Consider the following 20619-nt stretch of genomic DNA (forward strand, 5'->3'; position numbering starts at 1 on the left):
GGGTGTGTCTTCATGGTTGTGAGGGGATGACAAATCAACGATTAGGCGCTTTTTGGCTGAGTATTTCTTTTCTGCGATACCTAGCGGGCTACAGCGATAATTGGCGTATGGTGGTGTGGTGAAAGGGCTGATAAGATAGCCCTTTGGCAGTTCAGAGTTAATTTGGTGCTACACAAAATCCGGATCTTGTCGGGCTGAGAGAAGATTGCGACAGATAGCGATGAGGAAAATTGACCGCGTAGGCCTGTGTTAAATCCTTCGGAAAGTCCTGTAAGCAGGTACTTGACGAATCCTTTGTCGGGGTGATTTGAAAGTTCGGAGGCAAGGGTGCCAATATTAATTGGTGTTGATGGTGCAAGAGTGTCAAGGTTAAATGTTGATGGCGTATCGTGCAGTCAGGCTCTGTTAGCTTGGTCTTTAGGTGGGCATTTTCCTTGTGCTGATGAGTGATCGGATGAGTAGCATGCCAAACACATGTGGGAAAAACCACAGTTACTTTGTTTGCAACCAGGCTGGGAGTTGAAGTTATTGCAGATTTCCTTACCCTGGTAGGTGACGTGTCTTCTCCCGCTTCTATCGACGGTCGATGAAGGCGATTGGAACCTTATGGGATTGCTGTTTGGTCTCTTACTCTCAAGGTACGGGCAGACTTCGGTGGTATGCATTGCGCTATTGCAGACGTTGCAAAGGTTGGCCTTGAGACCGGAGAATGTCGAGGTGTAAATGAGAGAATCGCGAACTCCCCAGTCTACTTTGATGCCATGATTTAACAGGAGTGCGGCTGCCTTGGCGGAAAAGTCGCGGTGGTATTCGTAGAAGGCGAAACCGCTGAAACGTTTTGACATGCCAACGATGTCCGTGACGTATGCATCAAGTTCTGTTCGACGATTAGAGAATGCCTCCCACATGACGTTTTTATAGACGGTGAAAGCTTGAATGAATCAGTAATGGTGAGAGGTCTATTTACTCTGCCGTCCTGAAAACGTTTCAGCGACAGGGCTTCGTTGCCGATGATGATATGTCGTTCGCCATCGTGGTAATTGTAGCCGGGTATGAGTAAGCAGGCAAGACTGATATCCTTACCTGAAAGAATCGCGGCGAATAGCAGGTGAAACCAGTCCAACGTTTGGCAGTCTTTCGGATGGGATGCCGCGACCCTGGAATAGGTTGTTGGCGGAAAAGTTCGAGGCAAGCGCGACCGTGTTTACCCCTGGATGGGTCGCTTGAACGGGCGGATCATGAGCTGCCTGGGCGCCGCCATCTTGGTTCTGCTGGTGGCTGCTGTTGTTGCCGGAAGTGAAGGCTTCTCCCCGCAGGTCAGTGAGAGGGCGTTGTTGCAGTAGATTTGATATGTTGGCCATGTTGGCGGCCATATTGGCCATCGAGGTCTACAGGGTGGAAAACATTTCCATTTTCACGACTCCCGGCAGTGAAAGGAGGCTGGGAGTGACTAGAAACGAGCAGCAGGGAGTGTTGTAATAGCATGGCAGACAGCCTGATGGCCTAGAATGAATGAAATTGGACCAGAAGCTTGCAGCAAGGCTTTAGGTCAAGTGCTGTGCGCCAGAAAGATTGGTAGCTAGATAGCAGATGCTAAGTGTCTACGTCAGCAGATGAGTAGATAGATAACCAGTATAAGATGTCTACGTCAGCAATGCAAAGTGACTTCAGGACATGTTGTTCTGCAGGCAGCCTAGCTCCGTGGACTTACAAACTGGATTTGTGTTAACACACAATTCCTTATTTTGCGTGAAGTAGACATGTGTAATACTGAACGAGTTTTACTTCTGAAAAAGTAAGCCTGAAATGGCGTCAATTTCTTTTTTGCACTAACCCCCTGAGCACCTGCCCCTGTATATGGGCATGTAACTTTTTGAAGTCTAACATCTGTAAAGATGGCTAAATTTTACCCCAAAAATGTTTATATTGGGTGAAAATCCTTACAAAAAATCTATATAACAAGCTCAATCTTGAGGGCTCAGTGTGACCAGTGCAACGCCATTCAAAATTCCAATGTGGGAAATCAAGTAGTAGACTATGCCTGAGTGAAGTTATGGTTGTGTGCTGACACATCTGTATACAGCCATGGCGTTTAGTGTAAGTTGAGCACGTACATATATATTTGGGCATAATTCATTAAGGGTTAAGGGAGATCAATGCTACGGACCCTTTGACCAAATGTTTCTGACACAAGTGTAACAGAATAATGTAAAGTTGACAATAGACGACAGCGCAAGATGTTACCACCTGCTGACAGCAGAACTAACAAATATTGGTACAAACCCAGGATGGTAGCAACAGGTCTGTTCAGTCTGTATGGCATATGAACAATATTCCTTATTCAAAGTATACAATTTACAAAATAGCAGGTTTCATGGAGCGACCACAATAAAATGACATCAACTGCTGGTAATACCGATCACAATGCAATCTTAAAAAATATCACTGAAACATCTATATGACACATTAAAATATTTAACTAACCCAGTTCTTCAAGTGTTGGAACACCATAACGATCATCATGATTAGACCCAATCCCAGAACAAATATTCTCAATGAGATCGAAGCTTATGGGGTCCACTGGATGTTCTGGCAATGGCTGACCCTGCAACACATTCTGGAATCGCTGATATGTCAGCATGAACTGTCCATCATTAGCCTTGATGATGCTGCAATGAAAGAAGAAAACATTGTGACACATGAAATATTTATGATGATTGACTTAAAAATAAACATCTTTTTGCTTCCACATGAGTTAATGCATGTACCAGTAAAATGGCATGAAATGAACAGATTACGAGAGATCAACAACATAGATACAATATAAAATTAAGAAAGATATATCATGGAGAGACAGTTGGTACCTCCATGTTTCTATAAGGGACTGAGGAACGAACCGGTTACGAAACGTGGGGTCAAAAGGTCAAGGTGGTCTGAGACACACTTCCACGTCTCGCCATGCTTATTTTAAAATTAACAACCCATTATTCAATTTTAACACTAACAACCTTACCCAACACAGACACAAAACACAGTAATAAAGTACATACAAGACAAGCCGAATGATGTGTGAGGCCACTTTCCAGTCTACGATTAAAAATCGTTCGGTAATACTGCGAGTAGACGATGGGGTCATGACCTTTTGGATGGCTTATGAGATGGCCCGATCGCGTACACACCGACCAAATTTCTTTTGAAAATTTCAACTTGTAGAGCGCTCTGTTTATCAAATAGAAATTTTATCCTCAAACTAAGGTTTAAAAGATATTTACAACTATACCTTTAACATGTATAATTAGGTAACGTTTCCTTAAAAAATTACCGAAATTCAAACAAGAATTGGATTTTTTCCTAAAAATCGTGCGTATTTGGCAGAAATATTAGGGGATTAACTCCGAAATTTCCTTGGTGAAGTATATTAGTCGATTGACTTGACTCTACTTTAATATCATTGGCTGAAAAAATAAAGTTTGAACCTTGTTTACAAGATGAAATATGCTGATACATAATATAGTCGATTTTGGCGGGTAAATGTTGGTATAAAAATCACGTGTCACCTTTTATGCAAATTTAAATGACATAAACTGAAAGAGCTATCAAAACTACGCATGTGTACCAAATTTCATCAAAATATGACCAGTAGTTTTTGGGAAATGAAATTCAGCTCGAAATTCAGTCTGGACCCCTGCCTTAACTCACTTGCGATGTTCATTTGAACAACGTCACATCTCAACCCCTGCATCTACCTGTACACCAAATACTGAGATGGTAGCTTTGGCGGTATGGGGGCCTTTGCGTGTGACGGACATACATCCGCACATACATACCCACATACATACAGACATACAGACGCCATCGACTCACCGTATAAGCTCTTTTTGGTATTTATATAAATACCAAATATGAGCTAATGAAACGGAATATAGGTCGGGGAGTTGTCACTACTGGTATTTATAAGGTCGGAATAACTGCGGGCATTGTGCTTGTGACCTGAATACAGGATTCAGAGGAAAGTTGCACTGAAAATACTGGACGCTTCTGAGTATGTACCTGGACGGATTGCTGGTATATTGAATGCACAGAACGTCTGATGCGACCTGAAGGGACTGTTTTCACAAAGAGGAAAACTTGTGTTTTGCAGCATTACGGGCCACGTACCCAAATCCTTCAAATCGCCCGTACATGGGCCACCATTGTTAGTAAGTAGAGTCTTTGACAAACAAGTCACCGTTGCTGACACAGTCCCCACTTGTTAATGGGTACTTTGATTACAAGTCCTCAGAGAGAAATGAGTCATCATTGATGACACAGTCCCCACTTGTTAATGGGTACTTTGATTACAAGTCCTCAGAGAGGATAGAGTCCTCTTCATTAGGTCTGTGATCAAAATACTTTTTAATAAATTCGCTTGATACATGTCTGAGTTGTGGTTCAGGACATGAAAAAATCGTAATAAAATGGCCACACGGCGGCCATATTGGATCTTATCACAAAACAATTCAATGTGCATGTGTGTGACATAGGTCAAAGTCCTTGTACCAACTTTGAATAAAATCGGTTGAGATATGCCTGAGTTATGGCTCTGTACATGAAAAAATCGTAACAAAATGGCTGCATGGAGGCCATATTGGATCATATCACAAAACAAATTGATGTGCATAGCTATAACATTGGTCAATATCCTTGTACCAACTTTGAATAAAATCGGTTGAAACATGCCTGAGTAATGGCTCTGTACATGAAAAAATTGTAATAAATGGCCGCCTGGTGGCCATATTGGATTGTATCACAAAAAAATTGACATGCATATGTATGACAAAGGTCAATGTCCTTGTTGTATCAAGTTTGAATGAAATTGGTTCAGATATGCCTGAGTTATGGCTCTGTATATGAAAAAATCGTAACAAAATGGCCGCATGACAGCCATATTTGATCGCGTATCACAAAACAAATTGAGGTGCATATGTATGACATAGGTCAATGTCCTTGTACCAACTTTGAATAAAATAGGTTGAAACATGCTAGAGTAATGGCTCTGTACATGAAAAAATCATAATAAAATGGCTGCCTGGCAGCCATATTGGATCGTATCACAAAACAAATCGACGTGCATCTGTATGACATATGAAGTAATCCATTTACTAAGTTTGAATGAAATCGCTCCAGCGTCTCTGAGATATCTGCGTTAACGGACGGACGGACGCACGCACGCACAGACGCACGCACGCACGCACGCACGCACGGACACACGCACGCACGGACATGACCAAACCTATAAGTCCCCCCGGACGGTGTCCGTGGGACTAAAAAGAGTCCTCTTCATTTATTAGGTCTGTGATAAAAATACTTTGATACAGATGGCACTCAATGGCAAAGAATGAGTTCCATGGTGATGAAAACATAAAACCAATGTAGGCCACCATCCTAAAGGTCATTAAATGAGTCAACTGGGAATTAATCGACAGCATGTTGCAAAACATTTTTGCATACTATCCTGACACTAACAGATTATCACCGGTACGATATTTCATAAAGTTTGATGCAGTATTTACAACACTATGAGATCAACATCTGTATAAAGTTTCATCAAATTTGACACTGTATTTGTGGATATATCACTCTAATTAGGAAAGTTCATAACATATGCAATGACAAATTAATTAAAATGACACTGATAAATGTCTTTTTCACTGTTACAGCAATGTGAGCTTAACATCTGTACCAAGTTTCATGAAATATGATGCAGTATTTCTTGACATATCAGCCTAAATTTTACGAAACTTCAATAATTGACATGATACCGCTACATGCCGTGAAACAAATTGACGAGCATATGTATGAAATAGGTCAATGTCCTTGTACCAACTTTAAGTGATACTGTAGGAAATATGTCTGAGTTATGGCTCTGTACATGGGAAAATCATAAAATCACAGCCTGCAGCGATATTTGATCTTACTGTTTAAAAAATCAACACGTGTATATGTATGACATAAGTCAATGTCAATGTACCAACTTTGAATAAAATCAGTTGAGACTTGCCAGAGTTATGGCTCTCGACATGAAAAAAATCCATAACAAAATTGCCACCATGTGGCCGTATTGGACCATATCGTGAAGCAAATTGACTTACATATGTATAACATAAGTCAACGTCTTTGTACCAACTTTGAATAAATTCCCTTGATACATGTCTGAGTTATGATTCCAGGCATGAAAAAATCGTAAAAAATGGCTACAAGGCGGCCATATTGGATCCTATCACAAAACAAATCAATGTGCATATGTATGACATAGGTAAATGTCCTTGTACTAAGTTTGAATAAAATCGGTGAATAAAATCGGTTGAGACGTGTCTGAGTTTTGGCTAAGGACATGAAAAATTGTAATACAATGGCTGCCTTGCAGCCATATTGGATCATATCATAAAACAAATTGACGTACATATGTATGACATAGGTTAATGTCCTTGTACCAACTTTGAATAAAATCGGTTGAGATATGCCCGAGTTATGGCTCTGTACATGAAATAATTGTAACAAAATGGCTGCACGACAGCCATATTAGATCGTATCACAAAACAAATTGATGTGCATATGTATGACATAAGTCAATCTCCTTGTACCAACTTTGAATAAAATCACTTGATACATGTCTGAGTTATGGTTCCAGACATGAAACATTGTAACAAAATGGCAACATGGCGGCCATATTGGATCATATCAAAAAACAAATCAATGTGCATATGTATGACATAGGTCAATGTCCTTGTACCAACTTTGAATAAAATCGGTTGAGATATGCCTGAGTTATGGCTTTCTACATGAAAAAATCGTAACAAAGTGGCTGCATGGCAGCCATATTGGATCATATCACAAAACAAGTTGACATGCATATCTATGACATTGGTCAATGTCCTTGTACCAACTTTGAATAAAATCGGTTGAAACATGTCTGAGTTATGGCTCTGTACATGAAAAATCGTAACAAAATGGCGGCACAGCAGCCATATTGGATCGTATCACAAAACAAATTGATGTGCATATCTATAACATTGGTCAATGTCCTTGTACCAACTTTGAATAAAATCGGTTGAAACATGTCTGAGTTAATAGGCTTTGTACCTGAAAAAATTGTAATAAAATGGCCGCCTGGCGGCCATATTGGATCGTATCACAAAACAAATCAACTTGCATATGTATGACATATGAAGTAATCCTTGTACCAAGTTTGAATGAAATCGCTACAGGCATCTCTGAGATATCTGCGTGAACGGACGGACGCTGCACCCACGGACGCACAGACGGACATGACCAAACCTATAAGCCCCCCCCCCCCCGGACGGTGTCCATGGGGACTAAAAACCAAATGATTCTTTACAGGGCCACCACATTTCCAAAAAAAGAGAACTGCCTTAAACCGTATACATTTCCCAGCTTATTTGATGTGCAAGAGCATGCAGTTCATATGGTGATTTTGAAGAGAGACATAGCCATCTCTTTTACAAACTGTTAAATCAAGGTTACACCAGAGAAAGATTCAAATGCTATTTTGGCAGGTATCACAAGCGGGTAGATAAATACAGCATCTCTCTTCGACAAATGATCATTGATAGCATCAATGACATTTGACCTTAGACGGGTGTCCACTACCCAATTGGACTTACAGATTGATATATAGCCGGTGCTACATGTGGGGCAGGATATTCTTACTATTTTCGAAACACCTGACATCACTTCTTGGTATTTTGGCCAGAGGTCCATATATTATCTTTCTCTCATGAATTTGACTTTGTTGTGTGTACCAGTGTGCTTTACTATCTGTTCTGTGCTGTTTTGTGTCTACCGGGTATGTTTATAACTAGTGTATTATGAATTTTGATCTAGTGTTATCGGATCACGGATGGGTATGAATGCGATTATTATAGTACACTGGCTTTTGGGCCTAAGTACACACACATACCTTGGTTTATAGGGATCTTGTCAAATTCAAACAGCTTGGCTCCCGAGGCAGGCCAGATCACACATAGACACTTACTGGATTGGCCTAATCATACCTACACACGGTGGCAAATATGCAAAAATATGCACCCATCTTCATGAGGCGCGCACAATTTGTGTTGCATCACTTTTATTGAACAGTGTGAGGAGGCCTGAAACATCGGTCAAATCCGACTCACGCCGGGAGGCATTTGTTTACAACAATCATTACATTGGTCTTCATACAAGTACAGAGTCACGACTCTGTTTGCGCACTAACTTATGAGAAAAACCACTTGAAAAATGTTAACAGCACAAAGTTGTGACATTTGGGGACAGGTAGTGGGCAAAAGAGGAAAGGAAATATCAATGGAATTGATGACTACGTTTGCAAAATGAATGCTCCTTGTTGCCGACATGTTGACCACAAATATGCACAGGGTCATGACCCGAAGATAACAACAATAATACACATATCGATCAAACGACTCAGACGGTCTCCTGTGAAATTGTCAGGCTTATAACAAGTCTGTCACAGTAAATCAGTTGTAAAAATAATTTACTATGTATATAGTTTTTATAAACGTAGATTGATCACATGTCATGCATGTCATGCACATCACTATAAAGTTGAATGACAGGCGATATTTTGTCTTTCCCTATGCTATGCCCTTTGGCCTTTCTTATTTTCTAATACCATTAATAACAATTTATTAAAAAATTCGAAGAGAACGAACAGGTCATGATCTGCTATGCTGCATGTATACAGTTAAGTCATCACACGTGCACACCAATTTATACAATATTTCCTATTGGAATGATGAAGGCCCTGTCCTGTCAGATTAAAATTGTCGTAATTTTGTGGTTTATTAACTTAAAATCCAAGGAATGTATTTACATTTGTGACTCCCACTTTTGGCATTCTGCCTGTCTTGATTTGAGTGTTCATGGCGTCCCCCCTTTCACTTTGGCACACATTTTTAAGGAGCAGGTCATTCCAGCCCAGTCAGTTACATGGCCATTTTAAAAACCTGGAAAATAAAATTCTGCAAAGCCAGATATAATATTCTGTTGTCTAAAGAAGACCCTGTCTCATTCATATTTTCCTTTGGACCGATATATAAACTTGTCAGTGTTAATTTGGAAATATGCACACATAAATAACTTCCATCAGGGACTTCAATGACGATTTCACTCAGCCGTTCACTCACTGTGCGTGCTGTGTACTTTTGTGATGATATAGTGTTGTGGTTTTAGGAGTGACTTTGTTTGTAAGTCTTTGTAAGTTCATGGTGAAATAAATGTCAACAACTCAATCACAAACAAGTCATTGGCAACGACATATTCCCTGCTTGCAATTGGGAATTTGTCACTGAAAGTGACTAAATTTAATGCGCATGAAAAAAGAAATGCAAATACCAAAGCCCTGATGCCCATATTGGATCCTATTGTAAACAAGTATTTTTCACGGAGCCGTACAACTTCGAGCTGAAGGTGAGAAGTTGTGTGGCTCCGCGAAAAACACGAGTATATGATCACGTCAAATATAAAAAATACCATGGGATTATATATTTATCACATGAACACTTCTTATTTTTCTTTTGACGTAGATGGATCAAAATTATTGTAACACATTGCATGAATTTCATTGCGATTTGTATTTTACTTACGCGGATTACTTTCATTTAAAGAGTAAAGCGGTCCGTCATCGAGGAGATACTTTCATTCATAAATCCCATCAAGCTGAAATTTGATACACTGAAATGTATCTCCACCAACCAAACATACAGATTCGATCACGTGAATGTGTCAATCATTGTCTCGCGCTGTATCGATGCCAAGGCAAGTCGGCCATCGGTGGACATAACTTTCATCGTGCAAGCGACGGATAGCCATAATATCAGAGTTTATATTTAGAATATTTACAAATAGATTTATGAAGTAAATGTTACGACACAATTGAAACAGCAATTCTCAATCTCAGAGATTCTGTAGCTTTTCAAAATATCACACAAGTTTACGACCGTGGCGAGCGCAAAAGATTACGTTCAATGACACACAGAGTGTACCTCATTGCATGTTTATGCCCACAACGCTGCCGTCACCGGTCTCTGCAATGTCAACTTGTTAATCCCGATCTCAGTCGTCAATGTTTTCGTCTTAAGGACTTTGATGTTTGCAGTGACATTTATCTCACCCGTAGATACATCTTAATTTCACTTGACGGAAAATCTGTTTTGAGTGTTGTCTGAGTCAACTTTCGAAGTACGTCGGATCCCACAGCGCTGCACTGCATATACAGCTCAACAGCTGATGTCTTCACTACAGCCTTACGCCGCTACACAGGTTTGATTCCAAGCGAGAATTTACGGAATTTTTTTTTATGATGAAGGAAATTTATCATTGTTAGTCACGTTAGTCGAATGACTTTATGCTTGTGCCTCCTATGTTGTTTTCCCGAAGATTATACTGTACTCATTTATTCAGTTGAACTTCCGTTGAGGTGCAGATTTCAGGTTTATCATTACCAACCGGGATCGCCAGGTACAACATCCACATTGAGCCTTACGATGCGACTCGACTGGCGCTGCGACGTTACTAAGCTAAGCCATTAAAATAAAATGATTGGCGGTATCCCCATTCAATCTCGGGAACAGCTATAGTTTTAGCGATTCAAAATTTTGCTGGATAATTGCCTTCTATATTTCCATGTATGGATTTATCGGGTCACCTTTTATGCTCACGTGTTTACACACGTGAGCATATGTCGCAGCGATGTCTGTCTGTCTGTCCGTATGTGTGTCTGTCTGTCTGTCTGTCTGTCTGTCTGTCTGTTGGTTCGATATCTCAAAAACGGCTGATCAGATCAGAATCAAATCTGGTACATAGATTCAGTTAGCAAATGGCAAGAACTGATTAGTTTTTGTTGGGTGTGGCTTGCATACTTTTTGCTTATTTGCATAATTAATGATTTTAGAAAAAACGGATATATATATTAACCAGATATGAACTGTAAATGCTCACGTGTTTCATTATATATTGAAGTTATGTGTAAATTTGAACCTTTGCCACATGTTTGCAACTTCATTGAAATTATTATGATCAACATAATGAACAATAATCACCGCCGATTAATTCTAAAAGGTCATGAAGTATACAAATATGTAATTAGCTGAAATAAAAATATTAAAGTAATTTTACTGCTCTTATTGTATCACCACTTTATCTAGCAAGTGTAATTACCGTTGGCCAAGTCCTTCAAGCCATATATGCCGAGCTGTGAAAGCTCATTAGATATGCAAATTATAAATAAGCTGACATGAAAATGTTAAATGACTTTCGATATTGTTTTGATCTAGTACCTGGTATAATCATCGATGGACATAGCATGTTTTGCCAACTTTGATCACGTAAATCCCGGTATATATCCCTAATAAGCAAAGTTAATTAAATATGTAAATTAGGAAGTGGCTTTAGTAAAAATGCTTAGTGATTGTTAGTAATGTTGTATCATGGTATCTGCAATATGTGTAGCAAATTTTGTCAACTTTGGTCAAGTCAATTCAGACATATATCTCTAATTAGGAAACTTCATTAAATATGCAAATTAGGAATTGGCTGAAGAGAAAATGCTTGATGACTTTCAATAATATTGAATTATAGAGTCTTTAATATACATAGTAAGTTTCATCAATTTTGATCAAGTCCATTAAGATAAATATACCTAATTATGAAAATTTATTTAATATTAAAATTAGGTTTTGGCTGAAGTAAAAATGTCTTTTGACTTTCAATAATGTTATATCACAGTATCTTTGATGTATGTAGTAAGTTTCAACAACTAAAATCAAGTTAATTCAGATTTATATCCCTAATTGGGAAAGTTCATTAAATATGCAAATTCGGAATTGGCTGAAGTAAAAATGTTTAATGACTTTCAAAAATGTTGTATCATAGTGGCTTCAATACATGTAGCAAGTTTCATCAACTTTGGTCCAGTCATTTCAATATATATTCCTAATTAACAAAGTTCATGAAATATGCAAATTAGGAATTGGCTGAAATTAAAACGCTTAATGACTTTCAATAATGTTAAATCATAGTATCTTTAATATACATACCAAGTTTGGTTAATTTTGATCAAGTCAAATCAGACATATATCCCTAGTTAGGAAAGTTCATTAAATATGCAAATTAGCATTTATCTTTCATGTCACCCTTAATGGTTCCCACTGCTGATATATCTAGGTGTGATCAACATTTGTAGCAAATCTCATCAAATTTTGTGTAGTTGTTTTTAATATATATCCATTTTTTCTAAAATCATTAATTATGCAAATGAGCAAAAAGTATGCAAGCCAGACCCACCAAAAACTAATCAGTTCTTGCCATTTGCTAACTGAATATATGTACCAGATTTGATTCTGATCTGATAAGATGTTTTTGAGAAAATGGACCAACAGACAGACAGACAGACAGACAGACACACAGACGGACAGACAGACAGACAGACAGACATCGCTGCGACATATGCCCACGTGTGTAAACACGTGAGCAAAAAACGACTACACATAATTTGATGAGATTTGCTACAAATGTTGATCACACGAAGATATATCAGAAGTGGGAACCATTAAGGGGTGACATGAAAGATAGTTGCTAATTTGCATATTTAATGAACTTTCCTAACTAGGGATATATGTCTGATTTGACTAGATCAAAATTGACCAAACTTGGTATGTATATTAAAGATACTATGATTTAACATTATTGAAAGTCATTAAGCGTTTTAACTTCAGCCAATTCCTAATTTGCATATTTCATGAATTTTGTTAATTAGGAATATATATAATTGAAATGACCGGACCAAAGTTGATGAAACTCGCTACATGTATTGAAGCCACTATGATACAACATTTTTGAAAGTCATTAAGCATTTTTACTTCAGCCAATTCCGAATTTGCATATTTAATGAACTTTCCCAATTAAGGATATATATCTAAATTAACTTGATTGTAGTTGTTGAAACTTGCTATATACATCAAAGATACTGTGATATAACATTATTGAAAGTCAAAAGACAGTTTTACTTCAGCCAAAACCTAATTTTAATATTAAATGAATTTTCATAATTAGGGATATTTATCTGAATTGACTTGATCAAAATTGATGAAACTTAATGTGCGCTATGGCTCGAGCGTCATACCTGCGAGTCTGCCGTTCCAACGGCACTGCAGTCACCCCATATAGTTACAATGATTTGCCATATCTAACATGTTAATATTGCAGGCGTTTACCGATGCATGGACTTTACAACTATAAGTCCCCCTGAACGATGTCCATGGGAACTAATAATAATCACATTAGCAGTAATCCTTTACTTACTCTTGGGGGTTGTACAAGGTATGGGATCGTCTTACAACCACAGACACATGGGCTTCCTTTGCAAGAGTCCTTATAGCCATGTCACGCTCTCTTCCGTATGGTTCACAGTCTTCCTCAAAGGAGAGGTGGCTTACTTCCCAATCCTGCAATATGGAAAATATGGTTTCAAGGTAACATATGCTAACAAGGAAACACTTAACATTGTGTTTGAAGAGAAGGTTTGAGGATACATTGATAGGCAATAGTGAGAACTTTTGCACAAACACATACATTTTATGAACCTTATTAACAAAAGTCACTTGCACATAATATATTATCTTGTTGGTAGAAGCATTGTCACAGTCTTGGCTGTCTGTCATCGAATGTTAACATTTCCCGTATTAAAAGATGCCGTGCCAGTCAAAGTGTTAAAAAACAATGGAAAACCGCATTGTAGGAGCATTATTGTTAAGATTTTGATCAGTGAAGATGTCACATCAGTCTGCAAGCAAAAGATCTACTATGTATGTTCAACCCACATGTTACAGAGACACAAATACATGCATCAATACCAAGGATTGTGCATTTATTATACACCTGCATTTGTAACCTACTGAGTTTTGTCGTACAGTAAGTTTCGGTGTCAGAGGACCCGGAGTCCAATAACTTTAGGGGTTATTGGACACTATTTGACCTTTGACCTCAAAACACCTTTACGTCAACAGGGGAATAGGAGAGATGATTTTAAATTTTTAACAAAAACTATACTTTCAATACTTCACAAAGTTAAAAATGGTCAATCCAAAACATGTGAATTTGAGTGAAATTATGCTGCTGATATACAATTTCGACGGCGTGCACTGCGCTGTGCAGGTTGAAACTTTGTTTTGTGTGCTTTAGGGATATGCTGAATGCCTTCCCAGTGCGCTTGTGATCGCTCAATGAAGTGCACGACAAGCATACAAAAAACGCTTTACTTTTGACTTTTTTCCTTGTAAAATTGGGCTAAAAGAAGTGTAATAATAAGGTTATTCAAAAATACCCGGATTCATGTCCTTGTAAATCGTACGCTTCGGTATTGTCCTTGACGCTACGCGTCTCGGACAATACCTCCACTGCACGATCAGTACTGAGACATTAATACCCGTATTTTGTGAATAACGTTACATTACCATGGGCTTACATGTACATGCTCCTCATTTTCGGACACTAACCCATAAGAAGCTCAAATAAACTTTATAACCCTTGTGATTTTGTTTGCATAGGTTGATGTGTTGAATTCCATAGAAGTAACCATCAGTCAGACATCAAAAAAATTACTGCTGTCAAGATTACATGTATATAAAAAACATACAATTGTCAATATTTCCCACAAAAGTGGAAGATCCACTAGAATAATAAGTATTTTATCATAGAAAAGGGAAGACCTGTAGCAATTAGTAGTGTTTATACTTATGTACCGGTACAAAACGATTTTGTTTAACAGGAACTTCATATATAAAAGCTGTAACACATGCATCATTGGTACAATATTAATTAGGCCAACCAAAATCTGATATGTTCCACGACACTCATGTACAGTCTAATCAAGTACACACATTCATAGCAGCTGACCTAGGTGTGGACTGCTAAAACTTAACAATTTACAAATAGCATACATCAAATAAGGTACAGCCTTAAATATATCTGCAGAGACTGAAGTCAAACTTAAATAAAATCTTTGAGCTCAGTCATGATCCACTTGCTTTGTATCAGTGGTGCCTGCTACTGTCTATTTACAAATTTTGACAAAAGCAGGCTTTTTTCTCAGAAATAAAAAGTTATGGTCAAAGTCCTATTGCTACTTAAATCAATTGGCAGTGCAGTATGCAACCATCATCATTTCAACATCTTCTGGAAGTTGCCAAGACTTAATGGATTTGCCCTCTCCAAATATCTACATTTAACACTCCATGTACCAAGCCTTCTGAACAATGATAGGTCTGAACTCCCTAACACTTGCTGCCTTTAAAACTGTTATCAGTGGGACATCATTAATGGATTATGAACCAGTGTATTAATACTGAAACAAAACGCCAAAAATTTGTTTAAAGCAAGCAAAAAATCTCAGCACAGGGTAATAAAATCACACAAGCAACATATGGTGGCCCATAGAGCTCTGCTGTGGTATGCACAGAATAATGTGTGACAAATGTGTTAATGAAGAAGGTAACTTTTGGTTTGAAAAAAAGATCTGTGATCCTAAATGAGAAAAATATTTCTTCACAATTTGAACAAATCTGAATGAGGTCATCCATACAGACTTGTATACCAAATATTAAAGCTGTCTTACCAGAAGAAGAAGATTTTTTCCTAAAAAATAGCAAAATTAGTCTCACAAATACAGTTGTACATATTTCATAACAATTTGAACAAATCTGATTAAGGTTATCCCTGAGAACCTACAGTGTGTATACTCAATATTGGACTGGCTGTTTTGAAGAAAGAGCTTTGAATGTAAAAAGTTGACAGACACCAGACAACGGACGATGGACATCCACCTATCAGATAAGCTCTGTTGCTGACAGCCAAGTGAAAAACTCAAAGTTCATGTAATCTAGAATCTAGGGTCACTGAATCTGTGTCAGTGATAACTTGTTCATACATCATAAGCCATATGTGACGAGTTAAAATTTGACCCTTAACTTAAATGAGAAAGGTTATCAACAAATAATGACAGCGCTCCAAGTAAATCAAGCACTCTAATCACAGACATGAATTTGAAGCTAACTGCCTACATGACATTTCTACATTTGTTCCCCACCGACAGATTTGGGCTATTTCACAGTATTCAAAATTTTTGTGTTTTGGGGTATCACTATCAGTGATAGAAAACTGCCTGGGCTATAGGATGGAAAGACATTATTGACATACATGTATTGAGAAAAAAACACAGCAACAATGTCATCATTGTACAAGATCTTTTCCCTTGCCAACGGTACTTTGGTGCATGATGCTGGTATTGAAAACAAGAACTTAAACTATAAAAGCGGAGCATCCTTCATAATTGGCTACATCACACATGATTAGATACATCATATGTATAGTATTACTGAAGTACCATACATGTATAGATTAGTTGCTGTACATGGTTCTGAAATGACATCCTGGTCTGCTTTTCTACATGTTGTGATTTAGAAAATTCAAAAAGAGACCGAAGGTTTTTTGACAATGCTGTGGACATATACATATTTGTCAATGAAGCTGCTGCAAATTCAGGGTCAATATCCCCAAGAATATTTCAAAGTGTAGACAATACAATGTAAGAATTCATTGCAGTGCCATGTACTTTAATTTTTCCCCAAATATTTACATTTCTTTGTTCAATATTTTATTTCCAGGTAAAGAATAATAGTATCTGCAGGTATTTCACTATTTTATTTACATTTTTTTTGTGATTTAAATTGTAAAACATTCTTCATATCTGAATAAAGAAAATGTCTGTATCATAATTGTTCAGAGAATTATGATTTCAATGAGCTCTTTGTAAACATGAATTTTGTGTCTATTTTGGACATTTATTATATTTCTTGAAACACTGACCTTGTTCAGGTTAGACGTTGGCTGCAGTTTATCATCTGAAGTCTGTCAGTTTGCAAGGCAACATTTCTAAAGCCATCCTCCTCCTACATTGGGATTTTAAAGATACCTTGTACAAGTGGTTGATACACATGTACTTAGATTGCTGAGTTTGCTGCTTTGTTCATTCCAGTCCCTGACTAAAAAGTGCTAATGAGTGACAGTCAGCAACGTTTACTACATTAAGCTTTTGGAACCACATAAACCAAATTCATAAAGTTAAACTGTTTTGATTTGCCGACGTACCAGGAAAGAAAATAAATAGACTTCATGAAAAAATCAAATAATCATGAATTCAATTCCTGGGAGCTACTTTAAGCTAAGGGACTGACTCTCAATTTTAAATATGGATGATGCCTAGGACATGCGCCCTCACAGGTATACCGGTATGTTTGTGAAGAATTTAGTCTGATCAGAAATAGCAAGTAAGATAACGCACAGTGATCAATTCCCCCTCACCTTTTGTCTATTGCCTGGAAATTAACAACTTTCTCCTTAGCCTTATAACCTTACGTGATCCTATCTTACGGCAATTAAACTCCAGCATCATTTCAGTACGAGTGTCACATTTAATAATAATAATAATAATAATAACAATAATAATTTTTATTGCTTGCTTGTAAATATAGGATTTACATCACATTTATGGCAATAAAAGTGTAATACCAAAATAAGTTCAAATTTTTCTTCAATAAAGATAAAGTAATACAGTATAATAATAGTAGCTAATAATAAATATAACTAGGTATATCTTTGTTTATATAAAGTAAAAATATAATCTGCGAGTTGTTCATTAAAAGATAACTTGTTTTGTTAGTAGAGAAATAAGCTGACTTTCAGTTGTAGCTGTATTTTTTGTTGTTGTTGTAATTGATGGCATATCATCAAAGGTGCTGCCTGTAAGCTATCAGAGTTGATATAAATCTTCAACCTTTCTGCATAGATAAAGTTTGTCAAAGCCATATACCTCAAAAAAAGCAGTTTCTCACTTTCAGTAAACCTCCCCTGAATGAAGATATGCACAAGGGGTTTGTGTTTTTGTGGTGGATTCAGACAACACAAAACAAGTATATTCCTAGGATTAATTACATGTGAAGATGTTCAATTGTAGGGCTGAAAGTAAATGGTTGAAATTTGACAATAAGACTGCCGGACAGCATACCAAATTTTGATATTTTTAAAGACACCTTAAATCATGTCGTGACTATTTTAGCGATAGGATGATTACAAGGCTTATACATAGACACTTTGAGACCTATCAACCAACAACTGATGGTTTTGCTCCATCCCATTAATATTATAAGTGAGGCGGGTCATTTTAGTGCATGGAAATGGATGATAAAGTTAACACAAACGGTATTGCTACAGCACCACGGTGGTTATTGAGAACTTCTGACTCATATTTCCACTAGGGCAATTGTTTTTGAACTACCTACAGAGAACTCTTTGAAGTTTTTGATTTTGCACACACGTACACGTACACTCAATGTACACTCCATCAATATACATTGTAGACAATGCAAAGACAAGTGATTATGTATTTGTATCACATACCATCAGTAAAACTTGTCCCTCACAGTATTTTTAAAGAATTCCACTCACCTGAGAGGACTCAGGTCTAAAAAATTATGGTCATCATGCCACTGGTTTATACTGGTATTGTAAAAGAATAATCCATAACAAACAGAAGTAAATGGGGGCCTAGATTGTGATCAGCAGAAAAGTGTATCAACAATCAAAAAATATGGACTCACCTTAAATAGTCTTGGCAATACATCAGCAGGTTGACCACGGATGACAAATAGTCTTGAATTCAACTTGCGAAGGCTTGAATCCAAATCTTCCAGGCTTTGCAACAGGAATCTGTAAAAGAAAACAATTCAATAAATAGATAATCATGCAATCAATAAATCTACCGTACATGAATATCAACAATATTTGTGTCAGATACATTAATCATCCAGTGTGCCCTCTACAAGAGATAAACCTGTATACTCTCAATGTTGCCTTTTGTTGTGTGGAAAAAGAGCTAGGGGAGCATTATCCTATCTCCCCATGCCCCTTAAAGATAAAGTAACATGTAGGCAAATTTTTAGCTCCCATCCCCACCTCCACACATTATCACCAGATGTGAACTGTAAATGCTCACGTGTTTCATTATATGTTGCAGTTCTGTGTAAATTTGAACCTTTGCCACATGTTTGCAACTTCATTGAAAGTGGTATGATCAACATAATGAATAATATTCACCACAGATTGATTCTTAAGCCAAGTATATATCTCCAATCAAGAAAGTTCATTAAAATATGCAAATTAGGAATTGACTGACATGTTCTCATTAAAGTGCAAATTAGGAATTGGCTGAAGTAAAAATGTTAAATGACTCTCAATAATCTCGTATCATAGCATCTTTAATGTACAAAGCAATTCGTCAACTTTAGTCTAGTCAAGACATATAAATACCCTTAATTAGGAAAGTTCATTAAACTTGCAAATAAGGAATGGGCTAAAGTAAAAATTCTTAATGACTTTCAATGTTGTATCATAGTATCTTTAATGTACATAGCAAGTTTCATCAAATTTGGTCTAGTCAATACAGATAAACATCCCTATAAATTAGGAAAGTTCATTAAATATGCAAATTAGAAATTGGCTGAAGTAAAAAAGTTACATGACTTTCAATAATGTTGTTTTATAGTATCTTCAGTATATGTAGCAAGATTCATCCTACCATCTTCTGCCTCTTTGCCCTCAGCCACATGCACTGGAATTTTTCCATGTCACCTCCTTGAAGCAAAAGAATAGAATTCTCCCACCCACTTTCAATGAAACCACCTACAAACACCCTTTTTCAAACAGCCTTGTGGGATGCTGGATGCCTCATGTGTGACCTTTTGTTTCCACTGGCCCAAAAAAACAGGACAAGGCAACGAATAACTTTTTATAAGTTATGGAAGATTCTTTCGCGCAAGTACAAATAAGTTCCAAAACTAATTGTACACCAGCTTTGAGACATAGAGTTGTATGAAATCTTCAAAATAACACAATGGACTTGTAAATATTAAACTCTGGGCAATGAAAGTCCAATGTCAATCTCTTTAAAATTAAATAGACTTTGTTCAATCATATTGGTGTTTTTGTACATGTACATGTATTTGTGTTGATTTAAAGGTTGCCTTTCCATTAAAGATGTACATGTACTAGTGTTTTCATATTTAATTCAACCCTGAAACAGTATGGTCCATCATCTCCTTGTTTGGGCAGAGAAGAGCCAATTGGTCAATAAACACAAAATGAATTGTGAAAATTTTATTAATCAAGTGCTACATAAATTGTCAAGTAAGGTACAGTGAGAGCTTGATCAATGCAGTAGATATCCACATACATGTTGATACTCAGAAGTACTAGTTAAATGATGTATTTTGGAGGACATATTGCATACAAGACATTTAACCCTTTTCCTCCGACAAGAAGTTGTCCCTGATCCTATATTTGCCCTTCCTGAGAATTTTCCACTTCTAAAAATATTCATGGGCACTGTACATGTACATGTACACTGTGTTGATAATTGCCTTAATATTCAGTTGATTAAAACGTTTTGATTCAAAACACTCAGTGAAAGGTGAAAAAACATTCCATATGGTCTTCAAATTATCAATT

General features: G+C 37.2%; 1 protein-coding gene across 1 annotated transcript in view; it reads right to left on the reverse strand.

Moving 5' to 3' along the window:
- The window catches only part of LOC139151286 (cryptochrome-1-like), a 55848-nt gene that overhangs the window by 20194 nt on the left and 15035 nt on the right, over positions 1–20619 (reverse strand). Inside the window, exons 2-4 of the mRNA XM_070723972.1 lie at positions 18714–18822; positions 13363–13505; positions 2485–2669 (exon numbers count right to left, since the gene is read on the reverse strand). Coding sequence (XP_070580073.1) covers positions 2485–2669; positions 13363–13505; positions 18714–18822 — 437 coding nt within the window. The remainder of the gene's footprint in view (positions 1–2484; positions 2670–13362; positions 13506–18713; positions 18823–20619) is intronic.

The sequence above is a fragment of the Ptychodera flava genome, chromosome 2 (genome assembly GCF_041260155.1).
Source record: "Ptychodera flava strain L36383 chromosome 2, AS_Pfla_20210202, whole genome shotgun sequence".
Taxonomy (NCBI): domain Eukaryota; kingdom Metazoa; phylum Hemichordata; class Enteropneusta; family Ptychoderidae; genus Ptychodera; species Ptychodera flava.